The sequence below is a fragment of the Zootoca vivipara genome, chromosome 3 (genome assembly GCF_963506605.1).
Source record: "Zootoca vivipara chromosome 3, rZooViv1.1, whole genome shotgun sequence".
Lineage (NCBI taxonomy): Eukaryota > Metazoa > Chordata > Lepidosauria > Squamata > Lacertidae > Zootoca > Zootoca vivipara.
The window spans coordinates 56,250,670-56,271,935 of record NC_083278.1 but is presented as its reverse complement, the minus strand read 5'-3'; the positions used below and the strand labels follow the sequence as shown (position 1 = coordinate 56,271,935).

The 21,266-nt window shown below is 41.7% G+C and overlaps 1 protein-coding gene across 3 annotated transcripts in view; it reads left to right on the top strand.

Moving 5' to 3' along the window:
* Window positions 1-203: 203 nt before the first annotated feature.
* ARHGAP18 (Rho GTPase activating protein 18) overlaps window positions 204-21,266 on the top strand; it is a 47,525-nt gene continuing 26,462 nt past the window's right edge. The window contains exons 1-3 of one of the 3 annotated variants that reach the window (XM_035109024.2): window positions 204-383; window positions 17,053-17,249; window positions 19,339-19,574. In XM_035109024.2, the coding sequence (XP_034964915.2) occupies window positions 268-383; window positions 17,053-17,249; window positions 19,339-19,574 (549 nt within the window). In that variant the 5' untranslated portion in view covers window positions 204-267. Of the gene's footprint in view, window positions 384-11,035; window positions 11,881-17,049; window positions 17,250-19,338; window positions 19,575-21,266 lie in introns of those variants that run through there. The other 2 variants (XM_035109023.2, XM_060272679.1) reach the window with 2 other exon arrangements.

Here is a 21,266-nt window from a genome sequence, read left to right as displayed (position 1 = left end):
TAGCTGACTCATGAAAAGGTCGCCCGAGAGCAAGACTCGCTTGGAAAAAGAGGCGGCCGGGGTACTTGGCCCAGGCTGCGAGGATATAATTGGAGGCGGTCCGGACTGAGGCTGGTCCTTCCCTCGCCCGCGTCGCCCAGTGCGAAGCGCAGCCTCGCCTCCGAGGGGGCGGGCCCGCGGCCAGCTAATAAGCCCCGCGGCCGGGCGAGGCAGGAACTTCGCCGGCGCTGCTCCCAGTCCAGGAACAACGATGCCCTCGCCCGCATCATGAGCCGCTGGTCTGCTTCCCAGGGGGTGGTGCTCACAGCCTATCACCCCAGCAGCGCCGATGCCGAGGCGCCGGGAAGCAGCGCCAAGGAGGCGGCGGGCGCGTCCCCCGTAAGGTAAGGAAGGGGTGCCCGCGGCAACTGGGCGGGTGGTGCTCGTGGGGGAGGACAAGGGAGGGCTGCCTGCTTGCCTGCTTACCTGTTGACGTAGGCAGGGTGGCTGGAGCCAGGTACAAAAGGCTGCCTCTCTCGAAGGGCTGCGTCAGGCCATGTGACCAAAGTTTAAAGGACGGTCAGGAGGAATGCCAGCAGCTCCACCACCCTGGGGCGCGGTTGCCGAGCGTGCAACAGGTGGAAAGCGAAGGCTAATGCCGGCTGCGATTTGTAAACCGCTTTGAGGGCTTGTTTTGTTTTGTTCTGAACGAGCAAGCGGTACAGTATATAAATTTTGTGTGTGGGGGAGAGGAGGAATGAGATAGTGTACCAAATACTACACCCAATGCAAAAGTCCTGAAATTCACCCCCCCCCCCCGGCACCAGCATGTTCGATTTCTGGAGGAGAAATAACATCGTCTTGCCCTTGCACTCCGATCCTAAGCATATTTTCCTCTAAATTTTGAGTTACCTTTGATGTAGGCATTATTTATTTCTTGCATGATTAGTACGCTACTTGATGAAACATTAAATATCTAAGAGGTTTACCTAGAATTAGTCTTATTTGAATTTCTCTTATAAATGTAGTTATAAAAAATTATGTGTGAAAAGGGATTTTCCTTCCAAGTTACTACATGGATCGAGCAATGAATGGAAGGTGTTGGTGGGGGAAAGTTGAGCTACCTTATGGCAGCGGGAGGCACTAGCTTTCTTTTCATTCTCTTCTGGGACTGTCTATGGAAAAAAGAAACAGCATTTTATATTGTTAAAAAGAAGAAAAACACACACATTTAAACCTCTTTCAATAATTAATTGTAAGAATAGCAAGAGTAAATTATTAGGCTATTTTACAAGTAGAAATATCCCTTTCCCCTTGCTTGCAGTGGTGCAAACAGTATTTCCTGCAGTGTGCACTTTGGTTCCCCCTCCCCATCATTATTTTCCCCCAATGAGCTCAATACATTTTTATTACTCTGAGGTGTTTGTCAAAATACTGACTGCATAAGCTAGAGGTCATCACAGACAAGAAAGCTTACTTGAAAATAGAATGAATACTCCTGAAGGCACCTATGTGGGGTTTGGGAGGAAAGACAAGTGTGAAGTAGAACAGTTTCAACAGGATTGGGGCATATTCACTATGTCCCGATATATATGTGTGTGTTTCAAGGAAAGCGGGTTTTCTTACAATATCAGGTTTTGGTTTTGTTTGTTTTTTTTTTTTAACATACTTTTTATTAATTTTACAAAATACAAAAAAACAAAAAAACGGTACATACTTAAACCCCTTTTCCACCTCCTTCCTACCCACCCACATGGCTCCTCCCCTGCCACAGAAGTATCCCATGTTTGTGAACAGTCAGAAGTGGTCCATTTTATGCTTGGATTTCTGTCCTCCTCCCCCTCCCCTGACCCCAAAGCCCCCCCCTGCCACCAGGGAGCTCCAGCAAACCAGGGCAGTACGCAGGAGGACATCCATCCAACCATCTATTGTTATACCAAAAAAAGAGAAAAATAGAAATAGGAAAAAAAGGGGAAAAAGAAAGGGCGAAGAAAAAAAAAGAAAAAGAAAAAAACAATACAAAACAGAAAAATTTTTCTTGCATTCATAGTTGAAAAACCATATTTTATGGGCTTCCCCTCCCCCCCTTCCCCGGTTTTCATCCCTTTTTTATCATCTGCAACAGTTTCTTACTTTATAAAAATACACCTTTGTATCTTATACAACTTATAAATCAATTGTTAACATTTTCATCTAATATTCAAATCACTGAAAATTCAAACTCCCATTTTCTCTTCCCGTGCCTAATTTTTTTTTCTCCCTCTATAAGCCTCCATATTTTCACATTTTCCAAAATCCATTCACTTTTAAAACTATAACTATTCTCAATTTAACCTTACATCCCCGATTACCGGCTCCACCCCCCCCAATCCAGCAAATTCCAAAATCAGCAGACCAGTTATAAACCTGTTAATCCATCCTTATAATCACAACATCACTTTCCCTTCACCCCACCCCCTGTTTACAGTCTCTTGCCATCCAGGTCACCATACAGGACCCCTGAATTTCTTCTCTTCTCTGCATATTTTTTCCTTCTTCCCTGTGGGCGTTCTGGAGTTCCAATAATACCAATCGTGCCCCCCTCAAAGGCAGGGCACTCCATCCAACTTTTTGTAGAGTAGAGTCATCATTTTTTTCATGGTGTGTTTCATTTTGTGTTGAATCATCACAGTCCTCATCTTCATCTTTTCCTTCCCCATCATTGTCATTCTCACATTGCTCTTTTTCAGTGTCAAAAGCTTCATCTCCTAGAAAATCATATTCCGCCATCACCTCCTGAAATTTCTGCTGTAACTCCTGTCGTCGTGTCTCCTCTTGACATAACTCTATTCTTGTTTCCCACATTAAGGTCAAAACAGACCGCTGGAACTCAGGGGAACACTTTTTTGTTGACATATTTCAGTCCTGCCAAGGTCAAAACTTATCACGTGGGGTGGAATATGATCACAGTTTATTTTCTCGACTCCATTTTAACAAGCTGGCTGCATTCTTCAAGTCTTGTTAACAATAAAGTTCGAACTCACATTTCACAAGCACTTAAGCCAAAAAAGAAATTCCACAAAGTCCAGAAATACAAAGTGAAGTAAAAATTGACTTATAAATCCTGATCAACTCACTGGATTGCCTGGGCTGCCGGCTCCCGAGGGAAAGAAAGGTTTTTCTTAGGCTTTACCTCATTGCTGCAGGGCAGTCATAAACCACAGTCTCTCTCCCCTTTTCACCCTGCATCAAAGGGGATATTCTCTTTGATGCCTTTGAGGGATCCTTTTGAATTACAAATCTTCTGTTTATGGCTTCGGGTTTCTATTTACTGTCTCTTTGTTGCCGTGGGGGGGGGTGGCTTCCTCTTTTCTCCCCTCTCTCCCAGACCAAATTGTTTTATAATCCAAATCGTGAGGTTACTTACAGTCTTTTCCAATCGTTTTATTTTCGGAAGAATCCAGCGCTCTCCGCCTTCGGCTTGAAGCTTCTCCCTGCTAGAATAACGTTGCCGCTCAAAATGGCCCCCGCGACTTCTACCCTCCTCGCTCCGGAGCTCTTATTAGAGCTAACCGAAGAGTTGGGGAGTCCGGATTGGGTCTGTGCCGAGCAAATTGCCCTCGGGACGCCCTTCCCGAGGTTCTAAGGGGCGCAGCGTTGCTCTCGCTGCCCTCCCCACTCCTAGCAGAGACGGGCCGTCTCGGAGACGAGACGAAACCCCGCCGATCGACGCTGGCGCTGAACCCGGAAGCCTTTGGTTTTGTAATAATGATTCTTATTCCAGGGTGGGGGACCTCAGTACTGAAGAGGGCCTATTTGTCTGACCCTCAGGACTCTTCCTGGGCCATGGCCTGCCTCCGGCTACATTCCTCACTGGTACTCACTCAATTCCTTCTTCTCCCTATAATCTGTCTTCAAACTGATCTAATGCCTCTTCCTAGATGGAGAGTCAGTCTCTCTCTCTCTCTCCCTTCCCCCCTCTCTCTGTGTGTGCGTGCGTTTGTGTGCGTATAGAAATGCCTGGCTTTTGTCAGGCTGGAATGGCAATACTGTAGTAGTAATACAAATAAATGGTGTGACTGTACCTGGAATCCTGTGTACATGTCTGGTCACCTCACCTCAAAAAGAATATTAGAGCTGGAAAAAGGGTGTATAAAAGAACAACCAAAATGATTAATGGGTTGGAAGAACTGCCCTTTGAGGAAAAGTTACTATTTTTTAGTTTAGATGAAAGGCAAGTGCTGGACCAGGTAGGTCTTTGACCTGATCCAGCAAGCTCCATTCACTTTTGCCTCTACTCCTTGCATGTTGTTGGCCTGTAAATAAATAAATCCAGATTTATTAAGGCAAGAATCTTTATTACATGAACCAAAAAGTCACAAAGCAGTGTACCAGCTTTTGAATCCCCCTTAATCAGACTAGTTGTTTAAAAAAAGGGGGGAGACCAATCTGCTGGTGGTAATCAAGCCACCTACACCTGCAACCTGTGAGTTTTAAGATGGATCATGGCAGGATCTGGTGGACATTCAAATGAGGCCCCTTCAGGTGCTTTTGGGTTTCATGTTGCACCCATGCCTCTTGAGAAGAAACTTATAGTGGTGGGAGTCCCTGTCTCTGCAGATATAGTAACCAGCTATTGGTACAGCTGTTGCCGCAAATAATCTTGATGAGATCAGCGCCTGTGTTGCTAAATTGAAATTTGGAGTTGAGCATCTGAATCCCATGAGCTTGCCAGCATTGTTACAGTGTCACTAAGCACTTCTTCTGTGGGATGGAAAGGAAGTCACTTCCTCTTGAGCTGCTGCTTTTTCTATTCCTCCCCCATACCAGATGTGCTTAATAAGGCTTCATTCCAAGGAAGCATTTGAGTGCTTTGTTTTACACCGCTTTCCTCATGAGCCTAAATTTATGTCCAGATGCAACATGAGGTTAGTTTGATGTGACATGAAGAAATGTTGTTAGGGTGTTTGAATGCTTAGCATACACTTTTTGTGATAATTTGTGTGGGATTTATTGTGAGAAGCAAGACGCAAGGGTTTCAGGGGTCGTCCCCCCCAGAAGTCCAGCTGGGTTTTCTGTTGCTTTAACTTGGTTAATCAGGTTCTAATCCCATTCATAAAACTTGAGCAATGGAAAATGAAAATGGGGCTTGTGTGTATGGAATCCGTTACGCTAGCAACTGTAAACTTCAGTGTCGTCCAATTACGGTAGAATTCCAAAATAGGGAAAACAGCTGTGTATTGCAGCATAATAGAGTTCTGCTATATTCTGGAAAAGTGCAATCAGATTAGGTACCATTTCAGAGTGTGTATGTTTTGTCCTATTGGGGAATGGCACCTCCAGGAAGTGATTTGGAGTGGGAAAATGACACAGGGTTATCCCTTTTCATTTGGCACCCCCCTCTACCCTTGTATTTGCCCTAAAAAAAAAAAAACCCATTGGGAGTTCCAATCATAGATCTCTTGCTGCCACATTTCGTTTGGTATGGCTGTTTCACATTGCCGTGTGGGATAAGTGCCAACTACTTGGTCTCCAGAAGAACAAGTGAAACAGAATTGGTGAGAATGAATCATGTATCTTATCTGATATGTCAGAGGTTACAGTGATACTTAGACCTGCAGTAAAGTGATGAGATTAAAAATGTGCTAACAAGTGTTGCTCATTGATAAGGTAGCAATGTGATACGTATAGAATCACATCTTCACTTGTAAAGAAATGTGGGTTTTTTTTGGTGCTATACCGTTGTTTATGTCCTTTTAGGATAAAAAGAATGATAGCTGATAGTTCTGAAATGCCTTTGAATTCTACGTGATTATTCTGAAGTAATTGGGGTAGGGTTGCCAGACTCAATAGAGGACAGGACTTCTGTGCCTTTAATTGCCCTGCTCTCTTTTGAGTCTGGAAACTCTAAATAGGGGACACGGGTGGCACTGTGGTCTAAACCACTGAGCCTAGGGCTTGTTGATCAGAAGGTCGGCGGTTCGAATCCCCGCGACGGGGTGAGCTCCTGTTGCTCGGTCCCTGCTGCTGCCAACGTCAAAGTGCAAGTAGATAAATAGGTACCGCTCCAGCGGGAAGGTAAACGGTGTTTCCGTGCGCTGCTCTGGTTTGCCAGAAGCGGCTTAGTCATGCTGGCCACATGACCTGGAAGCTGTACGCCAGCTCCCTCGGCCAGTAAAGCGAGATGAGCGCCGCAACCCCAGTCGTCCGTGACTGGACCTAACGGTCAGGGGTCCCCTTTACCTTTATTTTGAAGTAAATGGTTATATTGGTACATCGTGATACGAGCTGCCTTTTTGCTGTGCAGCTGGATTTCTAAGAGCCATGTGTGCTCTGACAAATAGTGGTTTGTCATGGTTTTATTCCCAGGACAAAAGTACATGTGATGCATGTGATCCTCTGTAGTCAGAGGACTTACTTCTGACTAAACATGTCTCTTGCATAGAGGAGGAAAAAGTTTGTGGAGCACAACTAGGCAGAGGATTATGTTGGTGGGCTGGGAGAAACATATTTTCCTACCTATTCATATATGAAAATGCTACATTGGCTTTTCCAGTCTCTGTTGGGGTCCTTAAAGGATCTCTTGTTGGTTCTGTGGTCTTTCCATGTTGTCCATGGGTGACCTCATCAAATCCCATGCCTTACAGTGCCACCTAAATGCAGATAATGCCCAGCTTCCTCTACCCCAGAACTGCTTCTCCAGAACTTGGGTCTCACATCTCCAACTGCCTCTCTGTTATTTCTGTTTGGATGCTCTCTCTTTTTTTGTGTGCCCAAGACTAGACTTCTTGTCAACCTCCTTGTGCTGTCTGGCCCCCACCACTGGCATTCCTATGAAGGAACGTGGCCTTGGGCTGAAAAAGGTTCACCATCCCTTTTTACCTGCAAGGAAAATTCAGGCAGAATAAACAGAAAGAACTAGAGCAGGGGTTAGCAACCTTTTTCAGCCGTGGGCTGGTCCACCGTCCTTCAGACCTTGTGGGGGGCCGGACTATATTTTGAGGAAAAAAATGAACGAATTCCTATGTCCCACAAATAACCTAGAGATGTATTTTGAATAAAAGCACACATTCTACTCATGTGAAAACACCAGGCAGGCCCCACAAATAACCCAGAGATGTATTTTAAATAAAAGCACACATTCTACTCATGTAGAAGGCGATTGGGCCGCATCTGGCCCCCGAGCCTTAGATTGCCTACCCCTGAACTAGAGGATATGATAGATAATAGGCCTCTTATGATCTTAGGATCTGTTCTGAGGGGAAACATTTTAATAGTATTTTGAGATGAATAGATTTGGTATGAAAGATTTTATGGTAACCTTTCTAATAGAATTTTTTTGCGGAAAGTTTGTCTCAATAATGTCAAGGCCAATGGCTAGTGCTATATTTAATGATGCAAAGAAACTATTATGCTGCAAGCCTGTTTCCACTTATTTATAAAAGATTTCTTACCCACTTTTTCGTGTAAGGTCTCAGAGTGCATTGCAACCATATAATCACATAACATTAAAATCCAATAAAGCAAATGAAAACAAACCAAAGAATGTGCATCGAACACTAGAGGTGGCTCACAAAAAACACCTTAACTGTCAAACGCCTAAGGTAAAGAGTTGTAACTTCAGCAAATGACAGAAACTATGAAGATTAATATTGATGCACCTCCATTGGAAGGGATTTCTGCATTTTGGAAGCTGCCACAAAGAATGCATCCTCTGTGCTTCCAGCGGTAGTTGAACTGCCACCTTAATATCTGAGAGAGTCTGTAGGGTAGGAGGCAGTCCTTCAGATATTTGGGACCTAAATCGTTTAGGGGTTAAACACCAATGTGAGCACTGTTTAGTTGGGCCTGGTAACATATTTAAGAGTAAACCCCCTTGATCTCTGCAGGACTTGTATCTGAGATGTGCATAGTATTGCATTCTTGTAATGCTGTGTGAGAAGGGACAGTGTTTGTGAAGACACAATGAGTAACCTGTTGGCCCTGCGTGCTTGAACTCTGTTCATTTGATAGCCAAATTATGCTAAGCAACCTTTTAACAATAGAACCTGGAGCCAATAGGATAATGGCATGGACAAAAACTGCTGTCTAGGCTGTCCTAACACAGAGACAGATGCTATGAAAACGAAGGGCTGAATTTCTGAACTGCTGACATTTGAATGATCACCAAGCTACTGAATCCTTGATGAAACATTTTCTTGTACCTGTTCAAACTTCTGAACAGTCTTCTTTCATTGACAATTTGTAAATTTTTTCGTCAGGTTGTTGGTGTATTTTTAACATGTGCACTATGTTTTTCACTCACTCACCAACTAATCCGTTAATGCTTTCTCTATCTAGATTTGCCTACAGTTTGCAGGCTCCTGCTATAATCAGCTGTAGATACCAAAATTTCTTGTCTTCTACCTGGCTGTGCTTTTGAACATGAGTGTATTGTAAGATGGAGCCTGGTGTCAGAGGGCACAGGTGTACATTTCCAGTGTAGCCTGATGTTCAGCTCTGAATTGCCAGCGTTCTCCAAACTTGAACAAAGATTTCAGTTGGTTTTCCGCCACTCCTGCCTTCCAATTTTGTAGCAAAAAAATAATGCCAGCTAGATGTCTTTTAATTCCACTGTATCCAGAATTATTTCTGCCCAGTTGCTGATGCATCATCATAAAATACTTTGTTCCCAACTACTGGAAAAAAAACAATTGTTTGGTGTAATAAATCTGTTGTGTAACGGCACACAACTGGTTTTATCATAAACATACCTTGGCATTGTTACTCAAAAATAAATGTATTTGATTTTTTTCCCTTTTAAGGCATTGTTCAGATCAAGTTTTCCTGTTTCCTTTTAAATTAACAATGTAACAATGGCTTCCTCATCTACAGGAAATAAGGTGGATTTTGTTACGAGCATCTGTCCTACAGATCCATAAATAAATAAACACATGTTCATAAAATATGAAGTGGAGGAAGAGGCTATAATTTTTAAAAATAAAAATAAAAATCATAGCCTCTTCCTTCACTTCATATTTTAATGATTTAAGCAAAATGCATTAGGTGAGGTTGATTTACACCACAGGAGAAAGATTGTATGGAACTTGATATAAGCCCTGTGCTCCATGTTCTTAAAAGTGTGTATGCTGAACTTGTGTAAGAGCAAAGGTGGTTTTAGGGTAGTGTGACTGGTTTGGCAGGACTTGGTACCAGTGCCATTGGGACCCACAACAATGATATAGAAAGGAGCTTGATAGGTAAGGGAGCGCTTAATTTTAGCATCACACAGGGCACTGCTGAAATTTGAGAGCTGCTGGCAAGACCAAGATCCTGGCTTGATCAGTGCACTCTCCAATATATGTGACTTCTAAATGCATTTTGTGTGAAAGTTTCTGCCCCTGTTGGCCTGAAACAAAGATTTCACCTTCAGAAGCCAAGAGTAAATATGTGTAAAATTCTGGTCACCTCATCTCAAAAAAGGATATTGTAGAGTTGGAAAAGGTTCTGGAAAGAGTAACCAAAATGATCAAGGGGCTGGAGCAACTCCACCACAATAAGAAGGTTACAACATTTCAACCTTTTTAGTTTAGAAAATTGTGTGTGGTGTGCAGCAAGTGGATAGAGAGAAGATTTTCTTGTTCATAATTCTAGAAACGAGACATTCTGTTGAAGCTGAATATTGGAAGTTTCAGGATGGAGAAAATGAAGTAGTACCGGTACTTCACACAGCACATAATTAAAGTTTTGGAATTTGCTACCAAAAGATATAGTGATGGCTGCTAATGTGGATGGCATTAAAAGGGGATTAGGCAAGTTAATTGACAATAAGGCTATTGGCCATTATGGCTGTGTACTGCCTCCAGTTGAGGCAGTATGTGTTGGACTATCAGTTTATGGAAATCACAAGGGAGGAGAAGGCTGTTGCAGTCAAGTCCTGCTTGTGGGTTTCCCATAAGTGTCTTGTTGACCACTGAGAGAACAGGATGCTGGACTAGATGGAACTTTAGTCTGATCCAGCAAGGTCTTCTCTTATGTTTACAAGCAGAGGGTACGGATTGCATGCTTGATGCTTCATAACCAATTAGTGTAGGAATCCACAGATCATTGCAATTCGATATTGGAGCATGTGTCCTGTGGCAGATGGGTTCCTCCATATACCCTTTTGTGAATGCATTGGTACGGTAGATCTTCAGTGGAAAAGTGCAACGGAAATGAGAATTTTCAGACAGATTTGGAAGTAGGTGATGGCTTTGTCCAACTATTGACGTCTTTGACATCTTGGGATGCTTCAGTTCTTAAACCCTGATCACTGTAAACTCAGTAATAGGTGGTCAGACTTTTTGTTCGGCTTGTATTTATTTGGAAGAGAACCAAAATGTTTAAATATCTTCACCGTGTTTGTTTATTTTAGTACAGAATACAACATTTGTTTAGTTTTGAGTGACAAATTTTAATTTTGAATTTTCCTTTAAGGAACATGGAAGTGTACTCAAGTGCAAATTCAGGATCTTTACTGTCTTTCTGATACCTGAAATCTTCATTGTAAAAACATTTTTTCTTTCAAAAAGCAAATATTTGAACAAGTACCATTATTTGCAAGAGTCAATGAGTAGAGGCAAAATTGTTTTCAATTGTTTGCATTGGCACTTGCCATAAATACTGTACACTATTGGAGTTATAAATTCTTTAGCTACTGAAGGAATACCTGTTAGCAAGACAAATCACAAATCTGGTCTCTATGTGCAGGGGAGGAGTTTGAGTTGCGCTTATTTAACCTTTGATACATGACCTTGCAGTAAAAGTATTTGAAGAAGCAATGTTGAAAGAAGTGTGATTAATAAGATCTGGTTTCCTTTGCAACACTTTGTGGGTCTGACAGGGATAGCTGCTTTTAATGAATTGATTTCTGGCAGACTAAGGAGATTTCCTGATAGATTATTTCTTGCAATTCTGTCCTTATCATCAAATAGCATGAAATATGAATATAGACTTCAAACTTGAATAAGGATTGATATGCATATGGAAAGCTATTGAGAATTTGTGTGTGTGTGTGTGTGTGTGAGAGAGAGAGAGAGAGAGAGAGGAGGAGGAGGAGGAGGAGAGAAAAGAAAGATTTATGTTCTTGTGTTACATGCCTTGTCATTCTATATATGTACTTACAAAATGCCTGTTGGTTTGATAGCGCCAAAGCATTCAGCTACATCCCCAGAGGTTACTGATTTGAAGTGATAACATCCTTCAGTGTTTCTGATTGTATATGCATATGTGAGGCATTGACACCAATCTATGCCTATGTGATTCCTTCACAAGTGAATGTATTTCACCTTCAAACTCCCTTCCTGTGCTTTGGTATGAGGATTTTTTAAAAAACCTAAATGATATGCTGGGAGGGAAGTCTGAGAGAGGAGGCTGTGGCTACAATGGGAAGGGAATCCCATCAGCAGTTTCTGGCAGTCTCAGGCCTTCTGTAAAGAGTTTTCTAAATCCAAAGTATTTGATCTGGAATGAATTAAGCTAATCTGGCATATTTTGAGTGTAACTGTTGTTCTGCACAATCCGTTCCCTTTCTTAGGTTTTCAAATACTGTGGAAGATGTTGGTCAACTAGTAAGGGCTAGTGTGGTGGTTTGTGTTTTTGTGGCTCTTTTTGTGTGTGTGTGTGTGTGTGTGTGTGTGTGTGTGTGACTGTGTGGAACCCAGTTCAGCTACTGATTGATTGTGTGACTCAAACATTGTTTATTGTTTTCATTTTATGGATCAATGGTCTCATTTGATAGTAAAATTCATGTTAAATTGCTTTTTGGGGATTGTTATTAAAAGTCTGGAATGGATTAATCTATTTTGCATTACTTTCTATGGGAAAGCGCGCCTTGGTATTGGAACACTTTGGTTTTGGAATGGACTTCCGGAATGGATTACGTTTGAGAACCAAGGCACCACTGTAAGTTAAAGAAGCCTTGTAGAAAGGAATACCTTTGTTTCTTTTTTGTATCAATGTTAATGTGCATGATAGCTGTCAATCACAATTTAATGCTGTACAAGTTGGAGAGGGGCTTCAGCTCAGTGACATAGAGTATATAACAGGGGTAAGCTAACTTTTTCAGCAGGGGGCCGGTCCACTGCCCCTCAGACCTTGTGGGGGGCCGGACTATGTTTTTTTGGGGAAAAATGAACGGATTCCTATGCCCCACAAATAATCCAGAGATGCATTTTAAATAAAAGGACACATTCTACTCATGTAAAAACACAATGATTCCTGGACCGTCCGCGGGACGGATTTAGAAGGCAATTGGGCCGGATCTGGCTCTTGGGCCTTAGTTTGCGTATCCATGGTATATATCTCCAGTTAGGTCTTGGAGTATCCCCTGACTGACAAAAACTTTGGAGAGCAGCTGCCAGCCAGTTCCAACAATACTGAGCTAAATGAGCCAATCGTCTGGCTTGGTATTAGGCAGCTTCCTATGTTCTTGTACCTGAGCAGCACACATTATTTGCATATTCAACTGGTACTGCTGATTTGCAAGAGGCGATGCAAATTTGATGCATGCATAACTAGATAATGCAATGTTATATACTGTGTTTTCTACACAGTGCTCTTCAACATCTTTTCTTCAACCCAATGCTTGGTTTGGAAAGTGGAGAAATGCCAGATTCGGGTGTATTAACATCTCTCTTTCCCTCTTGTTAGCCTTTAGCTCTTTCTAAAAAAAACAAAAGCACAATCTACCTTTAGCCCCTGGGCAATTCGGCTCCAGGGACCACGCATTCGCTCCATAAGACACACAGACAGTTCCTCTTAATTTTTAGGAGGAAAAAAGTGCGTCTTATGTACGAAAAATACGGTATAAGCTAAAACATGGTTTACAACAATGATTTGCATTTTGACATCTTTCTTAGATTGCAAGTTTCATTTCCCCACTCTTAGAGCTCTAGACTGGGTGCCACATGTGCTATATTTCATGTCTATATGCCACTTTACTACTTGCCATCATTATATCATGCATTTGCCTGTTCTCATTTGGCAGCAACCAATGATCTCAAGCGGGTATAAGTGAAAAGCAGTATTGTGGTAGAACCATTGCAGTGAGGTTTACCAGACTCTTTGAAGGGAAACTAACTGCGTGGCTGCTGGTTTTGGTGGCAGCTGTAAATTTAACATCTTTTCTGATTTGGCCCTTTGAGGCAAGTCTCACATAATTAGGGTGTGGTACAGTTCTCATAATTATATGTGTATGTATTTATTGCTTGAAGCAGCCTCATCATGCTGTGTGGAAAGCGAGCATTGGAGAGGTGGTTTCCAGCTTGGCCTTCACCTTTGTATCTTAACTAAACACATGCAGGAATTTCCACCTATCTGCATTTAATATATGAATGGACTCTAGAATAACTTAGGAATCACTGAAACTTTCCATGAGCCAGATAGGATCTCCAAAGAAGGCCAGCGGCCAGGTCCTAGCTAGCTGAGCGCCCAAGAGGACAGAACTGAAATCCAAGAGAAATAGAGCCTCAAAATGGTGCAAAGAAATAATTTTTTAAATCAAACATAGGTCTTTTAAAATACTCAATATGTTTTGGATGAAAGTAACCTTCAGGAGTATTTATAAAAGCAATAACCCTCACTCAGCTCAGTGGGGCTACGATGGCATAAATTCTACTGGAGATAGCATAGGACTAGTACTTTAAGGGATTTATATCTTCTGTAGCAGATTAAAGCCTTTGTCAGGAATATTACACTGGTTTTGTGTGTGCGTATTAAAGCCAATAGATGGGCGAATAACACTGTTAATAACTGTGATTAAAGTTGCTTTAAAACTGTGGTGGCACAGCTGTGGACTGATTTTGTAATATCTGACTGAAACCCCAATATCAGAAAGGAACAAATGTGACTTCTTATCATGACTGTAACAATCAGTTGGGACTCTGTGAAGGATTCTGTTTATCTTGCAACTATGCAAGCAACCGCTGAGGTTTACATGACAGGAAAGCCCCAGAGAGGATTTATGTACATTCCATCAATCTTTAACTGCTTAGCAGTTGGAGTGTGAATACGGTACCGGTAGTTTTATGACAATTTACCCTGAAACTGAGGCTTGTGTGAGTCAAGCAGACACTTGGGTGCTTCCTGGGTCATGTTGTGTCCACTAATACTTCTTCTGCAAACTGGAAAATGTTTGAGTAGTGGGAAGGAGAAGATAATACAAGAATACTCCCCTTGATGTTCACTGTACTTTTGAAAGTTAGTGCTGTGTGTAGATTGCTGGATCTCTACCCAGCTGCTAATGCTGTGCCATAAAGGGCCAAATTAGATGCTATGTGTAAAACTTGTGAATAGTTTTCCAGTGCTTTGATGTGAACTGGAACACAGCATGCAGGTTTGCAGTCAGGAACAGAGGAACAGAAAAGAGGAGTATTTTGTTTGTTTAGAAGTGTTTGCTGCAATACATTCCATCTAAATAGCAGGAACAGGTGAAGTAAAATTCTTATAACACAGGGAAGGAAGTCTGTGAAACTGTTTTGAGATGTGTTAATATGTATTGTGATAGATTCTGATTGTTTTGGTCTATGAACAGCTGCATTATCCATCATCAGCCTTTGAGTAATTTTCAAGATGCATTTTTGTTAATAGCTATTTAAAAATAGAATTGGAACATATGTGTTTAAGAAGATACAACTTTTGTAAAAAAATTTTTTTGCACAAGTCGTTCATTCACTAGTTGCTGATTTTCCCCAGACTTTTTCTTCAGACATCAACTAGTTTAAATTCTTGACAAATTATTTCAGAAAATTGTTTCTTCTGTCTGCCATAGTAAAGCCCAGATTCTAGACCAGCAATTGTATAGGCATTGTGCTTTGCGTGAATGCAGATTTTCTTCTACTGTATCTTCAACATTATATAAATGGTAGCTCAACACACTTGACTTCCATAAGCAAACCAGCCTACAATTAGTTATTTTGCAACTGGAAAATAGGTCTGTAACAAGTGCACTGCTATCCCTTCTGGTTCTACTGGATTAAAATTAGAAAAGGTATATTTAATGTTTTAGGGTCGTATGTCATGAGCTAGGCCAGTATTAGCTACCATTTCTTAAGTTAAACAGTTTCCATATGGATCTAGATTGCGCAGGATATGGCCATGGTAGCAATGCAGTTGGTTTTAGGTTTCCACCAATTTAGTTCATACGTATGTGTATTTTTATTTTTATTTTGTGATTAGTGAGCAACTTCCTTCTCTACCCCAGCCATTATGTCCTGCTAACTTATTGTTACCATGTTGCCTTTAACTACCAGGAATTGCTGTGAAGGTAATTGGTATCCCTTGAGCTACTGTTACATTAATCTGCACAGGACATAGAAAACCCTGTTAGCGCAAACCTTTTGTGAATGGGTTTCCGTGCACCTTTCCTCTGTGATACTGATTGGTTCTAACCTCCTAGGGAGAATGGACATGATTGGGACTCAGAAGTCATGGAAAGTTCAGAGTTTGTTTGTTTTTTCTCTTCCTGGTGTGCCTGCCTAAAGGATTGTCATGGATGGTGGTGCCATTCATGGTCAGGAGTTGCTATGTCATATTGAATTCATGGAAATGAATCTACAGAGTAATGCCTTTTTCAGTGCTATATCCAGTGCTTTTTTTTCTCCTAAAAAAATGTTTAGGAGTACTCATATTGAAATACTGCCCCTCAATGAGGCCAAACTTATATTCACAAATGTTTAGGCGTATGTGTCCCCCTGCGTCCCCATAGAAAAAAAAAGCACTGGCTGTATCAAGAATCAATCAAGCAAAGTACAAGACACTGTTGAAACTCATTAGATAGATTTGTTGGAGCAGGAAATTAAGAGGTAGGAATCTATTTATAAATTATGTAAAAGAGGATACAGTACATGTTTTCTTAGTAAGGACACACTCTAGGCTGTGACCTTTATACTTGCTTTTCTAGGAGTTAAAGGTAAAGGGACCCCTGAATGTTAGGTCCAGTTGTGGACGACACTGGGGTTGCGGCTCTCATCTCGCTTTATTGGCTGAGGGAGCCGGCATACAGGTTCTGGGTCATGTGGCCAGCATGACTAAGCTGCTTCTGGCGAACCAGAGCAGCACATGGAAACGCCGTTTACCTTCCCGCCGGAGCGATACCTATTTATCTACTTGCACTCTGGTGTGCTTTCGAACTGCTAGGTTGGCAGGAGCAGGGACCGATCAGCGGGAGCTCACCCCGTTGCGGGGATTTGAACCGCCGACCTTCTGATCGGCAAGCCCTAGGCTCTGTGGTTTAACCCACAGCACCACCCATGTCCCTTTCTAGGAGTTAGCTCCATAACTCAATGAGTAGGTGCACATTGTGTGGCAGAATGTCTTGCCTTTGCCAGTGAGGTTTACATAGAAAGCTACATTTCTTTAAAAAGTAGGAACTACAGAAACGAAAGTCCTGCCTCAGTCTGAATGCCAGGGTGAACTTCAGAATATTGAACTTGTTTTCTTCAGTTCAGCACAAGCTGTTCCAGGGGAGCTGATTCATATTTGAAGTGTTTATATCTAAATACAGCTACAAAGTGATAAACAATTCAATTCACTATTGCCCTACTCAGGAAAAAAACTAATTGTTCCTCCTTCAGGGACACCAATGGACTCCTCAATATTGATGAGATGTTTTAAAAGTACAGTAAGCCTGCAACTTAACATGGGGGTTATGTTCCGGGGATTGTGACTAAAATCAAAATCGCGTGTAGTCAAAACACATTGGGTTCAGTGGTGGGTAGGGTTGTCAACAACATTTCCCCCAGAAACCCATCCCTTTCCTGCCCCCTTTTAATTTTTTTAATTTTATGCTACACACATGAAGCAGAATTTTATGCTACACACGTGAAGTTGCAGGCTTACTGTAATTCATCCTTTGAGAAAGTTGAAACTCTCCTCTCCACTCCACACTTTATAAAATATGCATTGGTCTTCAAAGTCTAGAAATATTCATAAAAGACAAATTGCTACTTAAAATGTCACATTTTCAAATGTTAAAAGTTGTGTGAAGATCAGTGGTATGTTTCTTATTGGCTTTGCTGATGTCACTGTAAACTATGCACCATATTATAAAGTCTCTCTCTCTCTGTTTTCTAGCAGGAGATCTGGTCAATATAATATGAACCATGACAACTCTAAGAAACCCTCAGGGAAGCCCCCTTATAATCGTTCAGGTTCTCAAGATTCACTCGATGAATTATCCATGGATGACTACTGGAAAGAACTTGAAAACATCAATGAAACCAGAGGCAATAACTCTGAAGAACAAGCAGTGGTTCTGGTGAAGGAGCCTGATGGTAATTATAACTGGAATTAAGAAAACCGTTTCTCTGTTTTGAAGACTCTGTTTTAGATCTTTTATTTATTGTGCTTGAAACCTCATACCAAGATAGATTTAAGATTTGGTCAGTTGGAATTGACTGTAGTAGTGCCTCTGTAAATCTGGTAACACATTGACTGTGTAATGGCAATGATTTTCAAGGACCTAGAATTGCTGTTGTGGAGTAGACTATCCTGAGCTGGAGGAAAACCATGATACTTTAAGAAAGTACTTGCTTGAATTCATAACCTATGCATATTTTTGCCCCAATATGTGCTTTTAAAGCTTTTGCAGCAAGAGAGAATTTCCTCTTTTCTTTGTTTACATTTCTGCTGTTTTGCAATAAACTGTAACTGGATTTTGGCCACTGCTTTGGTAAGGGTAATGGGAAGTTCTTTTGCTTCTTCAGAAGTCATATCTATTCTGGTTACCATAGTACCCAGAATTGCACAAAGAACAATAATTCCTGTAGGAAGTCAGAATTATATAGTAAAAACAACAACAATAAAACAGCTTCTACATAAAATGCACTGTATTTGGAAAAAACAGAAAACAACTAAACACCCCAGTGCAAATAAACAGCCCTTTCAGTTGCCAAATGCATTTGAGTATATGGTAGTCAATAGGTTAACATGATATCTCAGACCTATTTAATAGAGTACATGATATCTCAGACCTATTTATAGTGGGTGGGGTGGGGACTGTTCTTAAAAAACACAATTGTCAGCCAAGGTGAAATGTGGGGGTTTCCTCATAATGTTTCACCACACCTCCCCCAGGCTTGCATAGTTGAGAGGCCCAAGGAATGGGCCCCTTGAGGAATCCACAAGACTTTGGGTCTGAGGGATTCATGGGATTTTGGATCTTGTGATTCTAAGCTTGCCGCCACCCTGCAACTCCTTATTTCAGTGCTTTCCATCCACCTGCCACTGTGGTGGCATGTCTTCACTTACTGGGCTGTGATGGGACCTCCGCACTCTGGAACACTAGCAGCATGCCTCTACTGCCCAAAGACAGTGGTGAGGCAGTTACATATTGCCACTACAATGGAGAGACAAGATTGTACTCTCAAATAATACTACTGTACATTGAGTAAAATACCCTCCCCGCTCCGCAATAGAGCGTCTTTAATGTTTAAAATTATGCAAAATAAATTCTGATTTGTGTGTGTGTGTGTGTGTGTGTGTGTGTGAATGAATGAATGAATGAATGAATGAATGAATATATAATCATGTTTTCTTTGCAAGGACTCTGAAGCTGTGGGGGAAAATGATAATACCTTAGAACCCTTTTACTGAGAATGCACTTCTGTTTTCTATACTAATTTTAGCGAGCAAATGCTGAGGTTCAGGTAAATGTTTCCTAGGAAATGTTCTAAGTCAATGCCATTTCTCTGACATTAAAACACACTTCTGCAGTCCTCTCTTTTGTATGAGTAGCTTCTTATATTCCTAACATGAAAAAAACCCTTGCTAGCTATTTCTATATATAGCAAATGGCCTGCGTTTTTGTTTGCCGGGACCGTTTTGTTTTTAGTAAACAATGTGTTGCCATCTAGAAAAAATGAGGAAATGATCACCTTACTGAAAATCACTAAGGAGTAGAGAACGCAGCAGCAAGCATAATTGGATGCTGCAATATAATCACCCATTTGCAGTAAGATCACACATTAGCCTTGATAACCTCTGATTAAATTAAACTAATGAAGAGTTGTACTAAGAAAACAAGGCACTGTTACAGCTGGGAACGAAGGTCGAACTAGCAGAAATGGTGTACAAATCCATTGAATGTGGCAATTGTATATAAATTCTGGTGCTGGGCTTTCTAATTTCATGTATGAAACAGACCCCCCTCCCCCCCAAAATCCTGTATTACAGGGAATATGTATGGGAGAAGAGCCAAAGGTTGTATGAGGAACACCTTCCATGGAACTGCTTGCAGTTTTTTTTTATATACCTCTGACTTTCCTGCAGAAATCTATGGCTGACTTTGAGTATAACACAAACCCATGGGGCGGTCATGCAAATGTCATCAAATTAATTTTTCTCTTCTTTTGTCTGGGCCAGAGGGGGAATTGGAAGAGGAGTGGCTAAAAGAAGCTGGTTTGTCAAACCTCTTTGGTGAGGCTGTTGCTGACTCTCAAGAAAGCATGGTGGTTTTGGCTACACTGACGCGTACGCAGGCAGCAGCCGTGCAGAAAAGAGTGGAGACAGTCACACAGACAATGAGGAAGAAAAACAAGCAGTACCAAGTTCCTGATGTGAGAGATATATTCAAGCAGCAAAATGAGTCAAAGGAAAAAGTGAGTTCCTGGTTTGTGGCTTTTGCTTTAGCCTCACTTTTTAAAAAACCCGTATACGAACGCAGGGTATTAGGGTTAAGTAGGGAGGAGGAGACACCGTTCCACAAATCTCAACAAGAGGGCATTTCTTAATGGTTGCTTTGCTTGTTGCATGCTGCTTAGGATATGGCCGTGCTGCTGCGTTTAAATTTGCTAGGAATAAGATGGAAGTTTTGTGTTTCACTAAGAAGGGGGTCTTGCATATGTTTTGCGAAGCCTAGCTTTATTTCGTGAAGCAGGTCTTCACATGAAACAAAGGGAAGCAGTTTGTTCAAGCAGCCTGAGGTGAGGTGGAGTTCCGTCTTCCTGACTTTAAGTGCCAATCAAGTCATAGGGTTTATTTGCTGGCATGTACAGTGGTATCTTGGTTTGCGACCACAATTGGTTCCGGGGAGCCGGTCGCTCCCTGAGGCATGCTTCTGCGCGTGCGCGAAGCGCCGATAGAGCACTTCTGCGTGTGCATGTGCTGTGCAGATCGCTTCTGCGCATCCGAGCACCGCGGAACCCGGATGTAAACACTTCCGGGTCCGTGGTGGTTGGAAACCGAAGCGGTCGCTCCCCGAGGTGGTCGCAAACCGAGGTACCACTGTAGATTGTTCAGCTTTGAGATGGCTTTCAATATCCCGATGTTTTCTCTAGTTCTGAAAATGGAGAAATCCATTTGTCTGTTAGACTCCCTATTTTACAAATCTGCAAAAATATTTTCCTGTATAGAAAACTTAGAGTGGAAAGATGCACAGGCTCAGGAGACACCACCTTTTCCCATTTTGGGAATGTAAGTCTTTACTCATTTATGTGCCTGAGAGCCAGGCACAGGGTTTTTATTAAACTATGAAATTAGTTTGGTACAGCTGATGCTCCATTTATTATGGATGCTATAATTTGTCAGATGATGTAGCTAGTGCAGGTATAGGCAAACTCCGCCCTCCAGATGTTTTGGGACTTCAACTCCCATCATCCCTAGCTAACAGGACCAGTGGTCAGGGATGATGGAAGTTGTAGTTCCAAAACATCTGGAGTTTGGGGTTTGTCTATGCCTGAGTTAGTGCTTCCCTTCCCTTTTTGAAGTGAAGAATATCAAGAGGTGCTTTTGTTTTTCTTACTGAATCAAAAAGTGCTGTGCATTCCTTTTTAGAGCAGTGTAATTGCATTCTCAAGCTGTGGTGACACCAGCTGCATATTAGGCTCATTTAAATGTTTGTCCTTTAGTCACATGCTGCTGTTCTGTATTCAAAATCATATATAACTGCTACAAAATTCAATTACTTACTAAAACAATAGGAAATAACGCACACAGCAATTGTGCTATTATGATTATACCTGCAAGGACTAAAGGTTCCTGTTTTTCTCTTGAGCAATTTGGTGCTGAAATGTTGCAGCATAAAACCAGATAAGGAGCAACAAATAGAGAGAAGACTAGTAATGAAAAGGCCTGAAACACTTCCCTGGACTGCAGTCCTGTGTACCTTTACTTGGGAATGTGCCCCATCAAAATGTGTACAGAAGGGCCAATTGTTCAGTTGTAGAACATCTGAATCGCATGCAGATGATGCCAGCTTTAATCCTGGTATTTCTGGATAGGACTATAGGCATGGCACTTGTCTGAAACCCTGGAGTGTCATTGCTAGTCAACATAGACAACCCTGAGTGGTC